Source organism: Anas platyrhynchos, chromosome 18, assembly GCF_047663525.1.
Source record: "Anas platyrhynchos isolate ZD024472 breed Pekin duck chromosome 18, IASCAAS_PekinDuck_T2T, whole genome shotgun sequence".
Taxonomy (NCBI): Eukaryota; Metazoa; Chordata; class Aves; order Anseriformes; family Anatidae; genus Anas; species Anas platyrhynchos.
In genome coordinates this window covers 12054589-12073425 of record NC_092604.1, presented here as the reverse complement: position 1 = coordinate 12073425, position 18837 = coordinate 12054589, and the positions used below count along the sequence as shown (strand labels likewise).

The 18837-nt window shown below is 38.2% G+C and overlaps 1 protein-coding gene across 6 annotated transcripts in view; it reads right to left on the bottom strand.

Moving 5' to 3' along the window:
- CNTRL (centriolin) overlaps positions 1–18837 on the bottom strand; it is a 40795-nt gene that overhangs the window by 8269 nt on the left and 13689 nt on the right. For 3 of the 6 annotated variants that reach the window (XM_072025522.1, XM_072025524.1, XM_038188019.2), the window contains 28 exons: positions 18504–18684; positions 17425–17604; positions 16953–17132; positions 16272–16388; positions 15716–15860; positions 15074–15213; positions 14235–14412; positions 13691–14001; positions 13169–13377; positions 12794–12986; positions 12281–12411; positions 12016–12156; positions 11767–11893; positions 11137–11301; positions 10202–10361; positions 9348–9463; positions 8250–8467; positions 7646–7803; positions 7328–7401; positions 6431–6619; positions 5383–5608; positions 4918–5123; positions 4477–4617; positions 3064–3336; positions 2892–2954; positions 2124–2330; positions 1711–1816; positions 939–1277 (listed from right to left, as the gene is read on the bottom strand). In XM_072025522.1, coding sequence (XP_071881623.1) covers positions 1733–1816; positions 2124–2330; positions 2892–2954; positions 3064–3336; positions 4477–4617; positions 4918–5123; positions 5383–5608; positions 6431–6619; positions 7328–7401; positions 7646–7803; positions 8250–8467; positions 9348–9463; positions 10202–10361; positions 11137–11301; positions 11767–11893; positions 12016–12156; positions 12281–12411; positions 12794–12986; positions 13169–13377; positions 13691–14001; positions 14235–14412; positions 15074–15213; positions 15716–15860; positions 16272–16388; positions 16953–17132; positions 17425–17604; positions 18504–18684 — 4513 coding nt within the window. In that variant the 3' untranslated portion in view covers positions 939–1277; positions 1711–1732. Of the gene's footprint in view, positions 1–47; positions 886–938; positions 1278–1710; positions 1817–2123; positions 2331–2891; positions 2955–3063; positions 3927–4476; positions 4618–4917; positions 5124–5382; positions 5609–6430; positions 6620–7327; positions 7402–7645; positions 7804–8249; positions 8468–9347; positions 9464–10201; positions 10362–11136; positions 11302–11766; positions 11894–12015; positions 12157–12280; positions 12412–12793; positions 12987–13168; positions 13378–13690; positions 14002–14234; positions 14413–15073; positions 15214–15715; positions 15861–16271; positions 16389–16952; positions 17133–17424; positions 17605–18503; positions 18685–18837 lie in introns of those variants that run through there. The other 3 variants (XR_011804048.1, XM_072025523.1, XM_072025525.1) reach the window with 3 other exon arrangements.

Genomic DNA, 18837 nt, shown 5'->3' with positions numbered 1-18837 from the left:
CTCTGGCTCTCCCTGCTTCTGAGTGCTAATGTTCCTTGGGAGCTGGTTAATAGGAATTTAATAGGAAAGGAGCCCCACAGCAGTCCTTCTAGCACTGCAGCTGGCTTGCTGAAGCTGGTACCAGGCAGTTCTGCTCATGTGCAGTCAGGTCTTTGCTTTTTGAGAAGTCCCTTACTGAATTGTTGGAAGGGGGCAATTATGCAAGGTGCCCTTGATGTGATGGCAGCTGTGCTTTAATTGCTTTGTGTTAACTTAGGAGAGGCCTTCATGGTAAGAACTCTATAGGCTTAGTTTTCTGGTGGTATAAGACTGGCAAAAAAAACAGGCCAGTGCTGTGTGTCACAGGGTACATTCCTAGTGAAATGTGACACTTGCTGCATTAAAAAAAGGTTACATATCAATAATGCAGATAAGAGGGCAACTCTGAGAACAACTTCAAAGCCCCTCTCAATCAAAAAGAGGGCAGTAGCTCTGGAAGGTCCTTTATACAACTGTTTCCTCAGGCTGTGTGAATGTGACAGGCCTACTTTGCACAGAGGTGGATGTGGCTTGCTCACCTGGAGGAAGTTTGCCTGTATCTCCTAGTGCCTTGTTGCTGCTGTGCTAAGGCCGTCTTCATTTACAAGATTTTTTTTTAGTTAAGATCATATTGCTTGCAACTTTGTGCAGAATTAAAAACCATATCCCTGTGATTCAGAAAAGCAATACGCATCACTATTCAGAGAAGAAAGTGCAGTAATATTCACAAAGGGTAGCCAGTAACTTCCTACCTCAATATCCCTGTTCAACAAGGTTGGCTGTCTGCAACTAGGAGGGAGGAGCTCAGGGCTTGCTTCTGCCATCCTCATCCAAGATTGAGGAACTACCACTGCTACAGCATACATACTAAGAAACAGTATTTAGGAGAGAAAAGGATGAAGGCAAGCACTAGACACAAATTTAAGAAAGTACTCAAAAATAGCTTTATTTGCAATATTCATGCATTTGACAACATGTAAATAACAACTGTCCTTGTTAAAAAAAATTCTTTGAAATGTAAACTGACATACCTACACTTAAATAAATGTTTTGGATATCCTTAAACCCATCTTTAAAGTTTTTTTTTAAAAAAAACATATATACAGAAAGCTCCCTTAGTCATACAAAAACTTCACAGTACAGAGGAAGGTCTGCAGTCAGCTGTTATTGCTGGCAAATGCATTTCCTACAAAGGCTCGCAAAATATTGAGGTAGAAGTCTTCAGGAGTGGTACAGTTCCAAGGAGCACAGCTGTGTATCTAGAACGCAAGTGACAGGAGGGGGTTTGCACATCAGTAATAAGAGGTGGCAGTGTGTGACCGGCTCTGTCTGCAGCACAATACTGGCTTGGACAGCACAGGCCCTGGCTACAGGTGCACGGATGCTTTGCATGTCCTGAGACTTAACTCCTGCTGTGTGGCAGGGTACTAGAAGTAGCTGTAGCTGTAGCTGTGCTTAAAGCTTTTCTTCTCTCTACTGAGCACTGATGTATGGCAGCTCTTGAATTATTTTTTATTTAAATCATTACCACATAATCATTAGAAGCAGAATAGGAATGCTTTCATTTAGCTGAAGACAACATGGTCTGGAAACAGTACTGTACCTCCCCCTTCCTTGATCACCTCATAAGCCCCAAAATTCAAGACACAAACAAGTATTAAGTGCAAACTAAGCTGAAGCAATCTCTCTTACCTCTGGACTTCACAGAAATTTCTCATGAGCAGGAATGCCATGGGTGAGACGCCACTGGAACACCTGCTGGCCTGCCAGGGATGTGTGCAAGTCTTCTCAGAGCACCCTAGAGAAAGCAGAAGTATGAGCAATAAATTAGTCTTTGAGTAGTAAAGAGATTATTTTTTAAAAAAGAAAAAAATGATTAAAAAAATAAAAGGAAATGAAGCAAGTAAGTATAAAACTGCTCTTTGAAGAAAGTAGGCTTCCTCTAACAAGTTAGCTACTGGTGAAGCAACCAAGCATACAGTGTGGTTGCCCCACCTACAGAAAACCCCTGCAGTGCCTCCAGATGGTAAGCATATGGGTGTAACACTACCAGAGAGAGAAACATTTTAAAAAAATCAGAATTCTTGTACGCACTAGAGCATTACCTGTGTTTTTGTTAAACTCAGAGCATCATGGAGAGATGCTAGACTTGATGAGCTTTGGGCTAGAAACAGTGAGTCTGAAGAAGTGCTGCTGACCAAGTCATCCAGGGCATCAACCTGTCGCTTCAGGCTGTGAAGGGTGCCTTCGGTTTGTTGTTTCCCTCTGATCAGTACTTCTACTTGCTTGGACATGCATTGCCGGAGCTGAGCCTAAATAAATCATTAGTCCTAATTATATGTGGTTAGTATAATTTTGAAGACTATATTTAAATAGCCTGATGACCTGAAGTCAAACCACTGGGGATATGATGTTAAGAATCTCTTGAATCACAAGCAGCTGGCAATGGCTTTGCAAATAAAGAGGTAAAATATTTAAAAATAAGTTTAAGTCAGAAATAAGCTGTATTCATCTGACATTTATCATTAGCTGCTTGAAGGGGCAACTCTAAATGAAACTGGCCATCACATCTGCCTAAAATGGTCATGGGTGCCCCTGAACTGTAGATTTTCGTGTTGCTAACATACCACAGTGTAATGTAAGTGACGGAAACATTTTGGAATATTCAAAAATCCAACTACAATTAACTTATTGAACATTAGTCATCTTGATATAACACAGTTGCTAGGCCTTGTTTTACTATTTGCACCTAACAAGACACCCAAAGGTATTTTGCATAAGCTGGAGAAGGATCTCCCATGCTCCTGTTGTTTAAATTACTTTTGGAAGGGACCTAACGGATGTATTAGTGCGATGAGGAAGAGATGCACCACCTTCAACCGATCTTCATGATGCTGCAGTTTCTCTCGGAGAGCCTCTCCACGCCATTGTTCATCCTTTTGGAAACAAAAGCACATTTAGCAACTGAGCACTACAGCTAGAAGGACCAACACAGACATGCTCAGCTGTAGCATGAGTAAGGGCTACTCCCTGAAAGCATTTTACCATTAGGAGGACTTTTGAAAAATCCAACTTTTCTTCCAACGAGAACAGTCTTTTGTCAGCAGCAGCAAATGGAAGAGTCTCCTCTAAGTTACCAGGTTCACAATGCAGACTTTTTATTGCAGAAGATGCTTCCAGATCTTCCAATGGTTCTGGTGAGGATAGGCTTGAAGATTTAAACCCTATCTTAATTTCATCTTCAACCTCCAATTTAAGCAGTGCTACTGTATTCTGTATTTCCCTCTGTCTCTCTTCCAGGTCTTCTCGAGTCTTAACCTACAACATAAAACAGTCTTGCTATGTTGCCGGCACATTACAAGTGCATCAATCCAGAGTGATTTCCTGTGCAACTGATCAAGTCTCATCTCAAGTGTTTATGCTTTGACTATTAATATCAGAAGTCATAAAATCTCTGAGCAGATACAGCCTTAATTCTGAAATTCAAGTTAATTGCTTACGAAGCCCCTCTGACTGGAGAGGGAAGTAAAGTTACCAAGACACAAGCTGTTAATTTAAACCTATTCATACTCTGATCTAGCACAGCCTTCCTCGAATGCTTTGTAGTCACTAAAAACATTCTTCTCCAAAGAATCAGACTTAAAAAGGACTTACAAACAATTTATAAACAGCTTAAAAGTGGGGCAATGTGGAATCAACTTTTACATTTAAGCAAGTAATAGAAGAAGAAAATGCTGGTCCAGGCTGGCACTACCAAGTTAAGTTTCCAGTGAGTAGCTTTGAACTGTGATAACATTTAGTGATTTACATAAGTTATGACTCCAGTTATGCCAGCTTCTCATGACCAAACCTTAATGCAAACAGGAGCCACAGTCCTAGTTCTTGATTGAAGCATTACATAAATTAAGCTGAGAGCAAAAGAAACAATACAATTACCACTGACCTTTGTAACACAGAAATATTATTCTAAGGAATACTAGGACTCCCCCCCACCTTCCTCAGCTCATCCCCAAACAATATGGTCTCTATTTCAGGCACCACTTCAGTGGGTGAGAGGAAGTGACCCATCTGAAGTAGCCTAATCAGAGCCTGTAATTCTCTACTGTGTGATGGGAAGGTAACCACAAAGCTGTGCCACTCTGCCTTGACCCCCAAGATCTGAAGAATTGCTTTAGAGCTTGGCAGCCTTAGACTGAAAACTCAGCACCCGACTGACTGGCTGGAGTTGGTCTGTTTTTAAACCAGGATTACTGAGCTGTCCTACTGAGTGTTTACAAAGCGTAACTTCGCAATTATTTATTTATTTTTCTTCAAATCTGAATAGCAGTTTTAAGTAGATCTATTTCTGTTAGCGTCAGTCTGCTTCACAGGAGGAGATTCAAAACCAATACAGTATCACCCTGTCTAGAAGGCACAGCTTTCCCTCCGACCTGCCTAGACTTGCCTATGCAGTTATACCTGGTTCTGGAGATCCGTATAGTCCTGCTGGATCTGGCCAAGTTCTTTAATAAGACGCTTGGCTCGTTCCCGGTTATGGTGCGCTACTTGTTCCGCAGTTGCTATATCACTCTGCAAACACTTATTTTCATGCTTTTGTTCCTAGGAAAATGCAGAAAGATTGCCTTTAACATGAGCACTCACTTCAGAAAAAAATGGATCAAGAGAACCCACACACGACAATTTCTTCAAGTTAAAAGGTAAAAACAGCATGAAGTAAGTGACTAGAGAGGTATTCTGCAGCACAGTCTAGAAATACCAGAAATTGTTTGGCTCAAGTTCTGCCTAGTCATAAAGTTATAATGCATGACTTCTGTTCTTCCTGCAATAAAAGGGGCTTTATCATTTTGCCAAAAAATCACCCAAAATTTCCAGTATTCCCCCTGTCCAATCACAGCTTACGTGCAATTCTCTTTCAAGCTGTGTCCTCTGCCTTTTCATGGCTTCTTTCAGACTCAAGATTTGTTTTTCTGTTTTTCTCCTCTCTGATGCCAGCTGACCTTGGAGGTGGTTTAGCTCAGACCTGGAGAGTTCCAGTTCTTTTTGAAGAGACTGAATTTCTTTATTTTTTTGTTGTAATTGCAGTTCTTTCTCTGAGATCTGATGTTCTGTAATCAACATTTAAAACAAACACTGATTAGCAAAAGTGTAAATATCTAATGTGTTTAAAATATATTAGGGTATTTTCAAACATTTTTCTGCTGAACACTGTTTGGAAAAACATTGGTATAAGGTGGGAGGGGACAGAAAACCAGTTGGTTTTAAAAATTCAGTTCTTTCAACAAATCAATATAACAGTCAGGAGTCAATCCAGGCTCTGATTGACTCTCCACTCTCCAAGTGACTTATTTGTACAATAGGTCTTACTGTATTTTCTGATAGTTTCTTCAAGTGCTGCAAATTGGGATGCTTCATTTTCCAGCTTCCTGTTGTTTTCTTCTGTCAGCCTTACTTTTGCTATTGCCTGCTCCAGTTTCTTTTGCTGATCTGATAGTTCCTTTTCCAATAGTAGTTTCTGGTCTTTCAGTTTAGCAGTACTTTCTTCCAGTTTTTTTCCTTCACACTCTGAATTTTGCTTGAGCTGATAAAGAATCTGGCAAAAACAAACAAAAGAGATCCCATCAATTCAAACTTTAACTAGCAGCAACTCAAAGAACAAATACCACCACCAAAAGGCATCAAAAACCTGAAAGAAGAAATGTAGTATAGTACTCAATCCAAACAAAATTCACCTTTTTTTCCTCTTTTTTTTCCAGGACAGTTTCAGTTTTTATTTTGGCTAACGCTTTGTTGAAACTTCTCGGCCAACATACATTAATTTTACTACAGGAATATGCAATTAAGCCCTAGTTTTCATGAAGGGCTGATGGCTTTGCATAGAAATACAGCAGAACAGAAGAACAAGAACCAGCTACAAATTAAACCACTCAAAATCAAAGTAAACTTCTGGAATAGAAGACCCTGAACCTTTTGATGCTTAGTTTTTGAATTCTAGAAAAAAGTTGGACTTAAGTTTTGATTAGTTTCACTTGAAATACATTTTTAGCAGCTGACAAAACAGAAAGTATAGAGAATTATCTGTAATAGTCCATTTCCTCGCCCATACCAGTAACACAACAGCAGCCCACATACAGCATTGTACAGTGCCTGCCACTACACTAGCCCTTCATGCACTCAGTGGTCATTGCTGATTTTACTGCTTGTTATCAGTTCAGCATACGATGACCTTGCCAAGAAGGAACAGTCCTTTGTTGGGACGCAGTAGCTTTCACTAAGACATAACTGAATTTTGAAGCTTTGTGTTCATTGCTATTCCTCTAGAAATGAGGCTTTGTGTTTCTTGCACTGAAAGCTTTTCTATCTCCATTATTTTTAGAGGCCAGGCAAAAGTTAGACACATTATCAGGCTCATTACCGCTTCTTGTTTGGCTAGTTCTGTTTCTCTCTCTTTGATCTCTTTCTGGAGCTTCTGCAAATGGTTCTCCCTCCTCTTCTGTCTCTCTTGGCAATTGTTACATTTCTTTAAACTTTCTAAGATATCTTCTTTCAAGGTTGCCTGCTCTCTAAGCAGCTCTTCCTGATGCCTTTTATTATTTTTCAAATCCTGTAATATAAACAGAAAAACAAGTGACATATCTAGCTGGTAGAAGTAACAGGTATCTGGCTAAACAGGCCTGCATTTGAAAGAAAATAACTGATCACCCCTAAACGCACTGGAAGACTACCTTGTTTATAAACCAGGCACTGAGTGAATAAATACAACACGAACCACAGATGCCTAAGTTTCAAGATGCCAGAGTAAAGGCTGTACTGCATTTTAAAACAAAACAAACAAGTTGTCTTTTCTAAAGACGAAAACAAAACAAAAAACAACTAAACACACAAAACCAAATGGTAAAACAGGTTGATTTTGCCTCCATACCTGAATTGTTTTCAAGAAAGATCAATGTAAACAACAACAAAACCCACCAAACTGCCACCACCACACCCACACACTCCCGTTAGGTACATTTGGTAATAACAGCCTGACTGGGAGCCTCACCATAGTTGCCACTTCCCTTCATGTTTAAAAATGGAAAGCAAAATAGAGATCATCTGGTTAGGTACTTATAGTCCAAATCACTCCAAACTCAGCAAGACCAAAGAAACTAGACATTGTTTATTAGCTCTGCAAAGCATCTGATTTCAAGATAATGTGCTTACAGGAAGAAACAGGCAATGGACTATCAATGGTGATAAAAAAAAAACGTCCCTTGTTTCTGTGCAACCTACTCACTATGTAAGAACAAGCATAAATTTGACCAAAACTAACCTGTTCCAACAGATGAAGACGCTGCCTGGAGTCATTGAGTTCTTCTTTCAGCATTTCTAGTTCTTCCTTTTTTTCTAGGAAAACATTTCATGAAAGACAATTTCAATCAGCAATCTACAAAGTAACTAGACATATAAAATTTCTCTTCTTGTAAATGAATAAAAAAGTTTCCATCTTTTTGACATATTAAATACTTTCTGCCTGTAGATATTTGAGCATAACAGATCATTTATCATACAGTACAGTTACACACACTGTGCCTTTTAATGTCATTCTTTTAAACTACACTACAGCTTTAAAACAAAATTTGATCTTTACCTTGAAGATCTTTTTGTACAACAGTTATGTCTCCATTCAGTGACTTTTTTTGTTTGTTCAGTAGATCTATCTCCTGCTGCAGGCTTTTAACATCCAATTCCATTTTTTCTATGTTGGACAATGCAGTTCTGCTGCTATCTTCAGTAGCTGTCAAGTCTCTGTAAAATGTGAATGTATGTTCTCGGTTTGTTGCAAGTACATGGTGAGGACTCTAAAAGCAGTTGCATTTCAGTAGTTTTTTCGGCTCAAGGGCATGCTATTCAGTAGTCATAAGAACAAGACAGAAGTCTCATTCTAAGACTTAACCTTTTGCTTTTCCTAACATTCTCATTGCATTGCCAGGATGTAACAAATGCTGCCGCATTCAGTAGCTATAATTGCTGCTTATCTTCTGTATGTCTGCTACAGATATTCTACAGACGTACTTAAAATAAAGCCTCCACAGGGTGTAAGAAATGACATTCTATAGGATTCTATAGAATGGATGCCCATGTTCTGTAGGGAACCTCAGACTTCCTGCAATGTTTTTAACCAGGATAAATTGACATTCAAGACACTTCCCATCACTTCTGATCTTCGCAGCACACATATCCCCCCCTCACACCTTCTGGTTTGTGATAACTTCTTTTCCAAACTCTGACAGTCTTCTTCAAGCTTTTGCTTTTCTTTATTCAAAGACTCGATATTACTTTGCAGAGTGCGCATTTGAGAAACCAGATGTTCATTTTCCTTACGGTCTTTCTCAAGTAGTTGTTCCTGCCAATCTACTTCCCCTTGCTGACACTGAAATAATCTCTGAATATTCTCCAATTTCAACTTCTCCTAAGAAAGAAAATATTGTGAACAACACATATGGTGAAAAAGAACAAGTTAACATCTTTATCTGCAGCAGTTTAAAAACCTTTCATTCACAGATCACGTGCAGGCAGATACAGTACTCTCTAACTACTGCATTAGAAGAGGGAGGAACTGCTTAAAGTGCCAGATTGATTTGAGTGTGTTTATGATAAAGGTTAGCATGAATATTAGGATGACAACTGGAAGATGGGGGTGCAAGTCTTCATTCCTTCATAGCTTAATCACTATTGCTTTCTCCCAGACATAAGATGAGTAGCAAATGCCTTCATCACAGGGATTTTGAGAGAATGACCACTTTAAGAGCTAGAGTTGACACATCTAAGTAAAGAAGTGTTATCCTGGGCTCTGACCTAACAATCCTGTAGCTACTGCAAGGTGCCAAATAGATGCCACTGATCTTCCTGCAAGCTTGTGGCAAAGTTGAATGTCAGTCTGCATTCATCAAAATAGAAAGAGACTAGCTAAGCTGAAATACCTTTACAATTATGGAAAGCACCATCCAGCTGAGTTAGTACGCGGTCTTCCATACCAACTTTGCGAGTGAAGGCATAGATAGAATTTGGACAAAAGAATCTGGAAAGTAATGCTAAGAAAATTGTATTCATCATTCTGCAGATAACAGAAGAGATTTCTTTTTGCCTTTTTCACCTTCCTTCCCTTATATGCACCAAAAAATTCCCATCATTTTAAAGTGCTCAAGCAAGCTTTCCTATGATAAGCTGAAATCAGACTAGTGACTCAGATTTAAGAGCACACGGACTCTGTCACCCAGATCTTAACAGAACCACAGAACATGCAGGTCTCTTCTTCCAGTTACCGTACTAGCTATAAAAGAAATACTCACTTCTAGAACTGCAACTTGAGTCTTTTCTAGTTCGTTGATCTTTTGGTCATGTTGTAGTTTCAAACCTTGAAGTTCATTATTTTCAATCTCCAGCATTTCCAGGACATGTTTCAGTTCTAATAAGATGAAAAAAAATCAAAGGTTATTAACACACACATTAAATTAATTCTATTCTTTAAAAAGACATCAAGAAAAAAAAAGGAAAAAAAAAGGACAATGCTGATATCATCCCTGTAAAAACTACATTTTAATTTGCTGTGGCAGTCACAGCAAGCGTTCTATCTGATGCTGTTCCACTGGAATGTCACAGGTCCTTCTGTCTCCTGTTTTTCCCGTTTTCTGGGGAGTTATTCTGGGACAAGTACCTGACAGACAGTGAAGTAATTTTTTTTTCTTTTCAGAAAGGACAAAATTTGCAAGCTAATGCTGATTATATTTCCCACAATCTGACAGGATGTAACCGTCTGGAAGGGTAATCCTCCATTTCCCTTTGCACCCAGATGTTTAATTCTTCTGTCAGCATGTCACAAGTGGCTGGTGTCTCCCAAACATGTAACACTAGAATGCAAACTTATTCAGTCGGTCCTGATGGTAGATTTATTTACATTTCTCACTAGAATGAAGAGCTCCCGTCCCAAAACCAAAGCAGCACTAAGCACAGCCTCAGTTTAAGCATAGAGAAACAGTTAGCTCTGTACTGTGTACTGGAGATTCAGTCTCCAACTACAACAATTACACAGAACTCCTTCTGTCTAGGACAATATTTAAGAAGAGTGAAGAAAAGATGACTGCACAGATGTACGACTAGCAGCTTAGAGTAAATTTCTATTAAAAATGCAGAGATTAATACCTACCTATCTTATGTTTAGTAATTTGCCCAAGTATTCCTTGAAGATTTTCTTCCTCTTCTCCAATATCCTTCTTTATGAATGAAAGCTGTGTTCTTCTCTCATTTATTTGGACATCCAGTTCTTGCCTCTCAACAGTAAGCTCCTTCAGAAGCAGCTTTATTTCCTGTGGAAATGTATCACTATTAAAATGACTGTCAATATTTGTCATTTGATTTTTTTCCTTTAAATAAATTGTAAATATTTAAGAATATATTTTAAATGTCTACTGTCAACTATAATCTGGACAGTTTAATTGCAGAATTTATAGTTACAATTAACAATTAATATAACTATAGTTATAGTTGACTATTTAAAGCATTAGTCTTGTGAAGATTTTTACCTAGAAATCTCACCATCAACAGCATAATTCAAGTGAACACTAGGTAGGCCTTAAAACAGGAAACCAGAAAAAACATCCCCCCCTAAAAAAAAAAGGTAATTTTTATCCTTTGTTTTTATTTCAGTGCTAAGAGTATGAATCTAGTAAAGTCTTTCTTCCACAAGAAAGTACAGATGCCCTTCTGAGCAAGCAAACGGGAAGGAAGGAGACAGACAGCTGACTTATGCCAGCTTTGTTAAATTTTATGCACACTAATCAGATTGATTTGCTTTAGCTGATTGCCTCAGCAACAGTAAGTCATTTAGAGACTTCTATTCAATACAGTTTCATTCTCAAGGGACCAATCTGTAAGTATTAACAAAATTAGAAGAGTTCTAATTCTCATCTGTGCACCTGGTCTTAAGCACACAAAACTGTAAACTTGCTTGTCCTATTTTTTCAGGGGGTTTGGGGAGGATATAGGAAGCAGAGCTGGTTCTGTGGAAGTTCTGTGATGTTTTTGATACTTTATTCTTTCACTCTTCTTCAAAGATATAATAAATTGAAAATTCAGAGTTACTCTTATTTGGCGTTGTTTTTCATTTGCTTCAGTCTCCCCATCTCGAAGAGCTTCTTTGAGGTCACCTTTCTTTTGACAAATACAGTCTTGAAGGACATGGAGCTGCTCTTTTCTTTGACTTAACTGTTGCTCCAGAAACAGCAACTCTTGTCGCTGAGCAGTAACCTATAATGTGGAAATTCAGAAGTTTAACAGAACAAGCATCTGAAGGCTTTTGAAGCTACACAAATATACAAAACTAAATGCAATGCACCGTTCCAAGACAGATTTATTTGAATTCTATAGCACGTAAGGATTCCATCAGAGTAGTGAGCTAGACCCCATGTTACAAGGCCAATGCCAGAGACTAAGTTCTGATCCACACAAGCACAGTCCTGTATCTCAGGTGTTCTTAAGCTTTGTGTTCTGAAGTACAATAAGAACATAGAGAACTCTGCAAAAATATTTACTATGCAGAAATACCAGCAAGACTGGGGTCATGCTTATCACAAGTCAAAAAAAAATTTACCAACAGTAACATAAAATTAGAAATTGAATTCTTCAGACAAGGTAGTCCGGAACATAAGATTCCCCCCAGTTACATTAAAAACAGTAAAACTGATGGTCCACAGTTAACCAGATACGCGTTACCTGATCTTTCAGTCTTTCCAGTTCAGTTTTCTTGCCCTGAAGAATGTTTTCTGCTTCTCTAAGGATTTGGAGGTGATGTTCTTCATTGCCTTCTGCAACTTGAATATCTCCTTGAAGCTTCTGAAGACTGATTGTGAGAATAAAAGCATGGTTCAGAACAAACAAGAATATAATTAGGCAGTAACTTACCGGAAAAGGTCATCAATAGTGTATCTAATATTGTTTAAGGTAAATTTAAGATAAACTCACCTTTCAGTCAGCATTTCTATCTTCTGGTTTAAGGACTGGAACTCAGAGTCTCTTGCAGACACCATTTTGTTGATTTCCTTCAAAATACCTTCTTGTTCCATCTTATGCTGTTCTAAGTCCCTTGTATCTGCCTGTAATAATCTGAAGCAGCATTTATGCCTTTTCATATTAACATTTTAACAGCTCTCCCTCTCCAAAAGCATTATCTTGATATTTGAATCTTGTTCTTCTCCGCGTTTAATACAAATTCATAAGAACAGCTTACCTTAATTGCTGATCCGCTTTCACAAGTTTGATGGCCATTTCCTGAGCCCTTCGCTCCAGCTCCTCTGCCTCAGTTTCAGTACGGGACAAGTGCTGTTTGGCATGGTTGTACTTTTGAATAGTGTCTTTAGTCTAGAGCAAAAATTGAAGATTGAGACAACACAATCCCATCTTACCCTTTGCACACCTATAATCTGCAGGTTAGCTGTCCAAAAACGACCTCCTCCTGGTTTGAATATTCTACTGTACCCTCTCCTTCTGTATACCACGAAGTGGAAACTTTTCTCTCCTCTTCCCCCAGAAAAAAGAAGAAAGCATCCTCTTCTTTGGCAAGGACCAAAACATTTTTCTTTTAGCACACATTATCCAAGGGCTTATTTTAAAACAGAAGCACTTTTAAAAGGCTGCATGTTATCCAAGTAAAAATAAATGGCTTAGACAAAAAGCAGACATTCTCTACCTAAAACAATCTTAACACACAAATCCTTCTGCACTTAGTTATGGCTTTACATACCTTTCCCCGTGTACTCTCAAGTTCCACTTCAGCTTCCGAAAGTAGCCTATCTGCCTCTCTCAGCTCTGCTCGTCGTTTCAGAAGCGTCCTCTCTATACATTCAATTTCATCTGCGATATCTTCCTGACGCTTAAGAGATTTTTCTAAATGTAATTCTGCCATTAGGTTTTCAGTATACCCTTCAATGAAGTCCCTAAAACACCAGGAAGAAAAACATTGCATTAAAATACAAGATGTCAGAGGCCCAGAAGCCTCTTGTAGTTACTCCATTTTATGTACCCTACAGACAAGCACATTAACTGTAAAGATGTCAAAATTGAGTTTTAGGTATTTCCAGAGGCCGACTTTATACAGGTTCTAGTGCAATATTCTTACTTGCGTTTGTTATATCTTTGAGCTGCTCTTCGCAGCTCTGCTACTTCACATTCCAGCTCTTCTCTTTCGTGCAGAAGATCATCTATGTTTTGATGTAATTTTTCTATCTCATTCTTGCATTTACGTTCAGCTGTCCCTGACCATTTATCTCTGGATTTCCAAGACTTTAAATGATGCACAGTATCTTCTAACCTTGAGACTTCGTTCTCCTACACAGGAAAAACAGGAAAATAAGTCTTAATTTTCCTATTTCAGCCCTCCAAAGCAGGGTTTTGAGACACAGGAACACCTACAGATAACAGACACCAGACTACATACAGAAGACATAGCATTCTTATTAGCAAGCTCTCTCAGATCCAGGATCTTGCTAAAAAAGATTTTTAAAACTGAACTTTTAAATTGGTAGAAGCCAGATACTATTGTTTTCCCTCATTTAAGAGGGCATATTGTAAAGATGCTCTTAATCCATTCACAAGTCAATTGCCTACAGCTAAACCTGCAGCCTACAGCTCTGTATCTTACCAAATCATGATGTTCAGGCACGTTGCAGTGAAGTACTCCAACAGGAATGAGTGGGACAGTAAAGTTTGGAGGAAGAGGACCATAAACAACATGGGCCCCCACAGGAGGAGGGCCGTAGATAACAGATCCAGGAGCAATTGAGCCTCCATTTGCAGCTGCAGGAGGAGGGCCATACACCACGGTTCCTTGAGGTACAGGGACTCCATTTGGAAGGGCTGTGTAAATAACTGTACCAGGTGGTGGTACAAAGGCTGAGTCTTCATGAACATGAGCTTCCTCATTTCCTTTGTTATCTTCTTTTATTTTTCTAGCTTTATGTACAGAAAAAAAAGTTACTTAATCACTTTTTAAATGAAACACATTTTTCAAATGTACACTTCAAAGTAATGCACAGTATATATACAGAACACTGTTTAAACTAAATAATGAGTTCAGCAGTAGATTTGTAATTCACTCATGCATATCAAAAGCATTCATTATAAACTCTAAGCAAATCCATGCTTAGTATGCTCCTGAACGTTTTGAGGCCATGAGACTGACTTACCTTTATCAGGATTCATTTTGTACGACCTACTTCTGACTGGTGAATACATCCAACATCCCCCTGGATTTGGGGAGTCTTCCTTTCTGATTTGACCACACCTTCTCCTGGGTGGGGATGCACCAGGACACAGTAAACCAACTCCAGAATCTTTTGTGCTGTGGGAAGCAGGAGTTGAGGCCTAAAGAAAAAAAAGTGTGTTAATGAGATACCTCACATTCTAGATAATAAAGGTAAAACAATTTACTAGCTGTAGACAGTCTAAAACGTGTTTTTTTTCAAGAACATGCTATACGTAATTGTCTTTCCATATCTCCAAACATTTTGCTGCTTTAAAGAGATGAAATATACTTTCCTGTATCATCAAGCAAGTGATATACTTAGTAATGTTTTTATAAAAATTGTCCTGTGCTACAGGGGAAAAAAAAAGTCTGAGAACTCTCACTATGCACGGCTGTCCTCAACCTATTACCAATATAACAATAGGAAGTGACCAAAGGAAAGATGAATAAATAAAAATCCAGATTTGTGTATCTACAGCTTTGCTGAAAACCAACAAATATAAGTACTGCTTCCCTTTTAAACCTTTACGTAAATGAGTTTACAGTACTGCATTTTGAAGGGTGGCCTCCAAATCACGTGTTTAGATTTCTATCCCTAAATTATCCCTAAATAGCTCTGCAAAGACTTTGCCAGCAGACCTGTTTGTTTACATGTTGTTTCTGTATTTCTCTTCCATGCCTGTCAATGTTTTTCTTAAGTTCTCCCTAGACCTGGCAAGATTATAATGGACTTTCCCCATATCATATTGCTTACCACATAATAGGATTTGAATTTCTGACCTGTGATGATGGCACGTAATACCAATATCCCCTTCTTTTCAGTGGATCTGCTATACTGGCGATGTAATCGTTCTGGTATGAAAGCGCGTTTCTGAGTGCTGCAATATCATCTTGTAAATTGTCAATTTCATCCTTGTTACCTGTAAATTAATCACATGGTTTTAAAAGCATGTAAGGCTAATAATAAAGCCAGAAATATTCAGAATTTAACCAAATTTACCAGAGGTCACAGAGCACATAAACTGACAAAACTAGAAACCGAGAAGTGCTAGGACTGTGGCTGATCCTTACCCATCCATTTCTTCCATTCTATATATTCAAAGAAGCAAAGACCCACGCACTTTACATAGCCGTACTTTGTACATCTCAAATGCACTGTAAAATACTGTATGTTGGAAATGTTAGGTCTTACTGTTCTCTTCATATACGCAGATACAGAGAATCCACTGAAGCAGAGTGATTTAGGGACTGAATGTATGCAACAGTGTATGAACTGTACAGAAACATATCCTGAACAGTTTCTTCTACAATAAAATTACAGAATTCTGAACAGCTTCCCACAAACAGGAAGAAATACAGAGAAGAAAATGAGTTCTTCTGCATCTGTGCTTAACTGAAAGAAATGGAGATAAGAGAGATTACCTGTCCCACTGTTATCCAACAACCATCTCAAATGGTCAATTTCTGCTTTCTGTTGCTCCAGAGTGTCATTTAGTTGATCTATTTCAAACTTTTGAGAGCTTGATGCAACATTCTTCTCACCAACTTTCTCCATTTCACGCTGTAACTATTTTAAATGAGTTAAAATCAAAGCAAAGCACTTCAGTTTAAAGTAGACTACACTAAAGCTTTCAAATAGGCTTACATTATCCTACAGAAATGGCCATTGGGCACAATGCACATACTACTTTGATACAACAAAATTGTTCTTCCCATCCTCTTATGACTGAGGCTTAAACATCTTTATGTGGCTGTGTATGTTAAGTAAACCTGTCACCTGTTCGCTAAGTCAGATAACCTACTCAGCAAGGTTTTCACTTTGTTCTTTGGCAGGTGTAAAGGGAGGGAAGAACACTGTGACCTGGAGAAACTTGAAGAAAAAGACTATGGCAGACAACTGAATACAGCAGTTTCAGAAAGTTGCTGAACCACTTTTACCCTCCTCGTATAATACAGAGGAAATATTGCTCCAACTTACTTGTTCTTCCTTCTGTTTTAGAAGTTGTTGTAACAATTCTATTTCTGCTTCTGCTCGGGCAAGATCCCGAGCTGCACGAGCTGCTTCAACACAGAACTCTTCAGCTTCCTCAAATTCCTAAAATTAAAATTTTATTTTAGCTTTAGTTTGAAAGAATGCTTCACAAATTTGCAGACACATGAAAATTTGTGAAATGCAAAATAATGAGAAACATCATCACTTATCTGTTCCAGACGAACACTTAAGTTTACGTAAAATATTTTCTCCTTTAACTTCAGTGTTTCTACAAAGTAGATGTTCGTATGTAGCCAAAATTAATTTCCATTTTTAAAAGCCTGACTTCTAAGAACTAAATTCCATATTTGCTTCTCTTTTCTTTGTCTTATGTAACAACGTATTATTTATCATTTGATTTTCAATTGCTAGAAGATCAAAATTGTCTCTCCCTCACATTCCACCATGCAGGAACATAGCCCGTCCAAACCCAAGTTTGCTCAGACATTCATCTATTTTATTTCAAGATGAGACTCTGTCCAAAGCAACAGCTTACATGTGGCAGGCCAATTCAAAATAAAGATTTGAACTTGAATTTAAAAGCAACACCAGGACGGCTACCATTATTATGGCATTAGAAAGCACTGCTTAATTATAACTAGCAATTAATTATCAATGTTGACTTACCTCAGCTCGTTCCTGATTAATTCTGAGAACAGTCCCATGAAGAGCCTTCAGCTGATTTTTAGCAATGGACAGTTCAGCAGCTGCCAGTTTATCTGAAGTGATGATTGCTCTCTTTAATTCCTTCAGTTCTTTATCTAGACTGGCAAGTTGCATTTGTGCCCTGGCATCTTCTACCTTTTTCTGAAACCAAGAAAATAACAGGATTTGTGATAATTTTCAAATAGAAAGCAGCATGGAAGAAAAGACTTCCCCACACATCCTATTTTGTATTGTACGTAGAGAAGTATCAGAGAAATACAAAAATAAGCGTGACCAATAAAATTTAAGGAAAAGAGAAAGGTTAAATGTTAACTGCCATGCTTCTTCCTGCATTCAATCTATGTCTTAAAATGCCAAATACAGAAGTTTTTTTTAATTTTCTTTTCCTGGGACATCAAATGCAGTGCATGGATGTGTCCATACTCATTCTTACCCTTTTCTCTAAATCTTCCAGTTGAGCAAGAATAGTCTCTTTTTCTTCATCTGCCTCTTGGAGCTGTTGATCAGCAAGGCCCTGAATTTCTTCCATGCTCTTTATTTTTTCAAGTAAATGTCGAATTTCATTCTCTAACTGACGGACCTTATTCTTATTCTGCTTGTTTTCAGATTTAACCTGTGAGGAAAACAAGTTAGAATAAGCAGAGTAACTTTTGAGAAGGTTACTAGCTATATTTTTCTCCCTGTAGTTAAACTCTCTATTGCTTGAGAGACATAACATTCAGTCCAAATTTTAACTCACCAAAAAAAATGAGACAAAACTCATGAGCCTATTAATGACTCCACTGTTACATGAACACCAAAAAGCAGGTCTCTCCTCATTATCTTACAGGTCAAATTAGAGATTGCTTATGGAAGCTTAAAGGCATGTCAAATCCTTCTCTTCCAAGCAACATTTTTTCAAGCTTTATAAAACAGAAACTAACAAAAAATTGCACAGGAGCACATGTCGTATCTATCAAATATCTGATTTAAAGCAGTCTAAAGTATAAGCATACTTTTCGTATTGGTGGGGGTTTTTTTGGTGCCTTAAAAATACTTTCAGCTTTATTGCTGTCTTCACAGGGTTCTTATGAAAAGAATGTGAGAACAGACACTGTATTTCTCTACTTTAAACAGAACTTCATGACATACACAGCATGGAAGTGGTCAATTATTTGTTCTCCTCCTTCTTCAAAAGTTCTTGCCTGCTTATACAGTTTTTTAAATAGCAGGAATTATGACCTCACATACACTCATGTACACAAGGAAAAAAAACCTCACAACTCTAGTAATGGTTGGTATTCCTGTGGGAATCATGGGTAACAGGTGTCCTACTCTGATGGGAGCTGTTGAATTTGCTTCTGACAAGCACCTGGGCTCAATTTACCTACTCTTAGTGGAAATTATACTTCTCTGAAAGATGGAGGGAAACAAAGATACACCCGCAGTGAAGCTCAATTCTTCAGCTGCAAGTTACATATTTTAAATAAGCTGAAGTTTTCTTACTCTTGCTTTTGTAGTTTTGATACATGCCTGTCTATATTTTTCCTGTACATCGTCCAGTTTTTCCTGCTGTGATGCAATTTCTTCCTGCAATTGTCTCTGTCTAATCCATGCTTTCTCTTTTTCCCTCTGCGCATCAGCAAGGATGTTATTAAATTCTTTCTGCAGATTTGCAAGGCTTTTCCCCAAAACATCATCTGAATTCCAACATCTGAAAGACAAATAAGCCAGACAGAAAACAGTGACTTTAAATTGCAATACCAGATATTGAAACAGTGAAACCTAGTATAATAGTACAAGTTGAAGACATCCAATGTAAATGAATTCAGGTGTAGTACTGAACAGGTTACACTGCATAAGACAG